The sequence below is a fragment of the Pteropus alecto genome, unplaced genomic scaffold (assembly GCF_000325575.1).
Source record: "Pteropus alecto unplaced genomic scaffold, ASM32557v1 scaffold101, whole genome shotgun sequence".
NCBI classification, from domain to species: Eukaryota; Metazoa; Chordata; class Mammalia; order Chiroptera; family Pteropodidae; genus Pteropus; species Pteropus alecto.
In genome coordinates this window covers 11380566-11386482 of record NW_006432945.1, presented here as the reverse complement: position 1 = coordinate 11386482, position 5917 = coordinate 11380566, and the positions used below count along the sequence as shown (strand labels likewise).

General features: G+C 36.6%; 1 protein-coding gene across 4 annotated transcripts in view; it reads left to right on the top strand.

The window, feature by feature from the left end:
• RASAL2 (RAS protein activator like 2) overlaps window positions 1–5917 on the top strand; it is a 244807-nt gene that overhangs the window by 120441 nt on the left and 118449 nt on the right. For all 4 annotated transcript variants that reach the window (XM_015586236.2, XM_006907785.3, XM_015586235.2 and 1 more), the window contains exon 3: window positions 3509–3635. In XM_015586236.2, coding sequence (XP_015441722.1) covers window positions 3509–3635 — 127 coding nt within the window. The remainder of the gene's footprint in view (window positions 1–3508; window positions 3636–5917) is intronic.

Below are 5917 nucleotides of genomic sequence, written 5' to 3'. Positions count from 1 at the left end.
CTCCCTGTTCCAAAATAAAACAAAAAAGTCCAATGCTTACCAACTTCTTGGCTGATGTTATGTTTTTTTCCTTTGTTTAAAATGGCACCATCTCTACCTATTAAATATTCATTCATTTATTTGCGGGTTGGAGCTATTTTAAGGTCTGGGGATGACGGGTAAGATACAAGCTGTTAATTTCAATGGAATTAGTTGCACAAAGGAATGATTATAATTCAGTGTGATAAGTGTAGTGACAGAGAAAGTTCTGTTACTGGAGGAACATCAGGGGAGGGTACCTTAACCTTCCCATCGGGGCCTGGTACACAGGGAAGATTCTTGGAAGAGGCCCTGTCTGTCCTAAGCGCAAGGTAAACAGTTTACCTGGCAGGGATAGACTAGAAGAGAGAGCAAGGGGAAATAGTTCCTGCGGAGAGAACAGACTAAGCAAAGGCGCTCAGCTACAGAGTAGGGACTGTAGTAAGGAAGTGCAAGCAATTGGGTGTCCCTGGATGTAAAGTTTGAAGCTGAACACATACTGTGGTAAACCTGCTATACTATATTAGGGAGTTTAGCAGTTTTAAATTACCTTTTTAGCAGAAGAGTTCTTTCTTTGTGGAAAAACTTATGCAGAAGCTCTATATAACAGATAAATTCAGAATTCTGCCCTGGATGGGCAGAGGGATACCTTCCCCCGTCACATGCGTTCTTTGTGTCCTTTTAAAGGTACCGGAGACTTGAACATCATTTAAGCAGTCTTTAGGAAAGGAAATAACTGAGAAGAGCTTTCTTTTGCTAGGTAGCATAATCTTGGTTTTCTTTCCTTGACTATTTTAGTTAATCTGTATGTGTTCAGATTGAAATTGCAATTAATTTCTATGTAATTGTAAATTAAAGGGAAGGCGATTTTGTAGAAAATGATATGCCTATGCATATATATAACATACATACATATACATACATGCACACGTATATACATATGTGCATGTGTGTATAATGTTTTCTAAGTAGCTGGATTTATTTGTGCATGTTGCTCTTCCATTGTCATGGGTGGCTTAGCACTAACGAGGACTAAAAGGCAGAGGTCCAGTTTAACATCGTGATTCGCATGTCTTAGATGCCATTTACTCCTTACTGGTTCCACTTTCCTCGTCGGAAATGGCTTAAATTAAAGTGCTTGATTTTTTTTTTTTTCTCCCTGGGGAAAAAGAGGACTTCAAAGAACAGTACAAGGCTAAAAAGACTTAAAAATTTTTTCTTTTTTATGTTGTAGAACCTGGAAGATATACAAATTTTAAAGAGTAATTCAGTATAAACAATAAATGTGAACTAGTAAACTAAATTAGAAGAGTCAGAATGAACAAAATTGCTTTTCTAAAAATGACTGTCTAAAACTGATTTTCTTTGGCTGTGTATTAAGATTTGTGAGCTCCAGCTTGGTTTGTTTGATGATCCTTGAAATATGAGCCCTCTAATTTTCAAGGAGATCAATATCTTGTCAAAATATTTTAGGTAAGAAGCAATCGATAGTGCTGTAAAAGTAAAATGTTCATAAGAGACGCAGGTTTAGAATCAAAGTCAGCACTGTCTCGAGTCAGAGGTGAACTGCCCTAACCTGTAAGAGCGATACTTTAAAGGAAGCCTTTGATTATATTTTAAGAAACGAGGAGTCTTCATTAAAACTTTGAGAAAATAATTGTGAGTGCATTTTAGGTCCAAATAAGAAGATATAACTTATTTATCCTCTCCTTAGAAATGGCAGAGACAAAATATATGATAATAGAAGCCTTTTCTTACTTTTTCCCGAATGTAGCCTTTATAAATTTCCACAGAAAAGATCATATAATATCAAAAATAACTACTATCGTTTATTTATGGCATAGGCCTTCATTATTTCAGATAATAGGCATTTTTAGAACTATGCAGGAAATAGTTATATTTATTTAGGTTCATCTATTTCTTCAAAAATACCAACTTTTTTCCCCAAATTAACCCCGTTCTTTTCTACTTTTAAGACAGGTAGATGATACATTTCTGCCTTTCTTACTACAAGGGAGTTATTTGACCTCTCAGTGCCATTCTTTTAATTATTTAAGTAGGGATAATATAATTTTCATCCTGAAAGGGATGGGTGACTTAGATTACTGTTTGTAAAGTTTTAAGTTACAGAGTGCCTTTGGAGGAGTCCTTGTCTTTACTGATGCTATTGTTTGGTCTCCCCTTGTTTTTTAGAGTTTGACCTTTCTTAATTCTGCCTTTTCGTTTGTCAGTGTGCAAGCAGTAATCATAGTTATGCTAATGAGGAAACGGGGAATTTTTGGTCCCACAACAAGTGAAAGTTTTCAGTCTGTTATGAAGACGTTAGGACTTTACTCTGCAGGTTCTCAGTAACAAGCTTCCCTTGCTGCCATCCCCTTGACCCCAGTCATAGGAGTCGGATTACTGAGGCAAAGCCGCAGGCATACACACATCCATTTTTCTGGATCAGTTGATGTGATGGGTGCTCACTGCAGTCATCTGTAGAAATAAATTATGACTCATCTGTAAAAAGGGGATAATAATAATGGCTCCCCCACAGTGTCACACACATAAATTCCTTAGCCTTGCACATAGTAAGAACTTAATGCTAGTCATTATTTTTGCAATTTGTTAAAAGTTCAGTATTGGAGCCATAAGAAATTAGAAACTATGATTATTTACTGACATATTTTGCCAAATTAGTTTAGATGTCACCAATACTGTTCTAGTTTCGGTAAAGGTTGCTAGTGAAATGTCATTGTGAAAGGAACTCAGCGCCATCTCATTACTTTACAATAACTTGTAAGCTGTAAAATAGTTGTTGGTATTAGAGATCTCTCGTACCATTCATAGCTCTCGTACCACATATACAAACAACACTTGGTGTGCTTCTGAAGTTATGCCAGAAAAAAACATTTTTTAGGATTTCAAAAACTAAACTCACTTTAGGGAGAAAATATGCTATTTTATGTAAGTATATAAGTTTGCACTGAAAATGTGTTTTATTAACTATCTCGAAGTGCTTAATTCTAAAATTGAAGAAAGGGGGTGATTTTACTACTTCTATCTAACAAAATCTTCTTTTAAGAGAATTTTGGAGCTGAGTCTTTCTGGTCGACTTTTATTTCCATTTACCTTGTTGAGCATTGTGCAGAATTGGAGCTCGTGAACCAGTTTCTGATGTAAAAGGATCTTTTATTTGTGTGGGCGTTTTATTTAGTTTTCCGAGCTTCCAAAGCAGGTGCACACCTGGATGCGATTTGTCCATATTTCCAGTAAGCTCATTTGCACGCTCACCTTTCCTGATCTCTCAGTTTTCTTTTTAAAGAAAAGCTTCCTGAAAAGTGGTTGGTAATACCTTACCATTGTATATACTTTATTTCTACATTTTTTCTACTTTGCTCCGCTGATTACAAAGTCCTGTCTTATTAACTGAAAACATCATTCAGCCAGAAGGTAGTTATGGTGAGCTGACTATTAAGTTTCATCTCTTTTCCTTTTGGTTGCCTAGATGCCTGTGGAGGGAGGACAGGAGCAGCAGACAGATTCCACCAAAGGGCGATGCCTGAGGAGAACTGTCAGTGTCCCTTCCGAGGGTCAGTTTCCTGAGTACCCACCAGAGGGCGCCGCTAAACTGGGTAAGCTAATAAAAGGAAAGCCGTTCCTTGCTTTTATCTGGTAATTTATGGACTTGTTATTTAGTGCTACAATAAAACAAAACATCCTGCATCTCCAGTTAAGGAAGCTCCTTGAAATATATCTTAACCAAGAGTTAAAGGTCATTAGAAAGTTCCGTTTTTTTATAACCAAGTGGCAGCAAAGTTATTTTACAGAGATAAAATTTATCTGAGCGTTGTTAAGTTTGCTGTACAGTCCTAGCAAGCTGGATGATGTGTTGTTTCTGAGTTTACTGCTCGGCTTTAAATTTCGAAAGACCATTAGATGATCTTGTTGAAATACTGAGAGTCACTAGGAAGCCAGAATTATGTAGAAACTTAGTACTGAGTGTTTTGTGACCTGTTCACACAGCTACTGATGCTGTCTTGTGTAATACAATGTCAGATCAGGCTAGTTTAGGTGAGCTAGTTTTATATGTCCCACCATAGTTGGAGTGGGTGACAGAAGAGGGAAACCAGAAAAACCCACGAGTTGTTACACACGAAGGAAATGAATGTCGATATCAAAGCATCTCTTCCTGTCTCCTCCCAGATGTATTTCGTTTCATGTCTTGCTTGCCTGCCAGCGGATGTTTAGATAATTAGATCAGGTAATTTTGAGGGAATGTAATTAAGATTAAATAAAATAATGAAAGGATTTTAAAAGTAAAAAGTGCTTTGTATTGTATTATTATTTACTTAGCAAGCCTACACAGTGAGCCATAGACCTTTGGTAGGCAAATAGAAAAGAACCATTTATTGTCTCTACGTCGGTTAATATGGTAATTCTGTGATTTTGGTTGTATCTTTGAAAATTAGGGTTTGGGTTTTTTTGTTGTTGTTTATTTTTGCCTTTCTCTTCATTTCTCTTCATATTCTAAACGGAACTCAGAATTTTTGGTCAGAATTTGAATCCTTTATTTTTCTTTTTATCCTGTAACAGCTGTTGCTTTTCCAGAAATTAGTCAGGTTAGCAAACACTTTTCTCCAAGGAGTCATACTTGGAGAAATAAAATCTTCTTCTCATCTTATTTCCATTGTACTTCTTTAGCATGTGTTGAAACCAGTTTAGGTGTTGCCCTGAATTATACTGCAAACCTGTCTGGGTGTAACCTTTGTATTGCCAGTTTATATTTCACATACAAGTTTTATGTAAATTGGACTGGCTCAGAGTCACCTTTCAACTCCTTTGCTGTCATTATTTGGAATGTTATGCTTATGACTCTCTGTCACTACTCTAGGAACCTCTGACGAGCTTTGACCCACAAACTTCAGTTGATTTTGAGGAAGTGTAATGAGGAATTATTGCCATTTTATAAAAGAGAGAACTATATAGTAAATTGCTACATATCTCCAGCACTCCAAGTACTGGTCTCAAAGACACTAAGATGAGGTGGCCAAGGTATCTGGCCCAGAGCCAGTCCTCACCTACCATCCTTGACAGCAAGCCTGATAGCCATCTTGATTCATGGCAATCTGTGATCAGTTTTGGAGCGGATGTCCTAAGTTAGCATTGAAAGCTATTACTCGTAAATATTAGAGGAGAAAGACTACTTTTAGAGCCATTCTTTCTTATATGCCGGTCTATTGTTGAATTAGATAATTATTCTGTTGTTCTATTTTTATCTTCCAGTGATTTGTCTTTAGGCAAAATTTTCTGTCAAATATTTTTATTGAGTAATTGCTGTATATGTAACATTCTATGCCAGTCCCTAAGAACGAAAAGAGATGTAAGATAAAATTTCTGCCTTTGGAAGATTCTCATCTATATAGGAAGACAGATTATTGATGACTAGTCTCAGTACATGTTATTATATATTGTGATACATTATATTGTGTGGCTTTTATTGATTTTTTAAAAATTATTCATTTATGCAGTGAATAGTTATTGAATAACAACTATGGGCCAGATGCTGTTCTAGGCACTTGAGATATAACAGTGAAAAAAGTAGACAAAACTCTCTCCCCTTGTGGAGCCTGCATTCTATCAAGGAGTGACAGAAAATAAGCAAGAGTAGTAAGTAAAATGTAAAAGTAGTAAGTAAAATGGACTATGCTAGATGGTGATAAGAACAAAGATAAAAATAAAGTCGGAAATGGGAATAGGAAATGTCAAGGAAGTATACTTTTAGCTAAGGTGACCAAAGAATGCCTCACTGCCAAGTGACATGTGAGCAAAGGTTTGATAAAAATATGGGAGTAAGGTGTGCAGATCCCTGGGGGTGAGGCCTTTCCCCCGGGGGACAGCTCGTGCACAGCAGGAA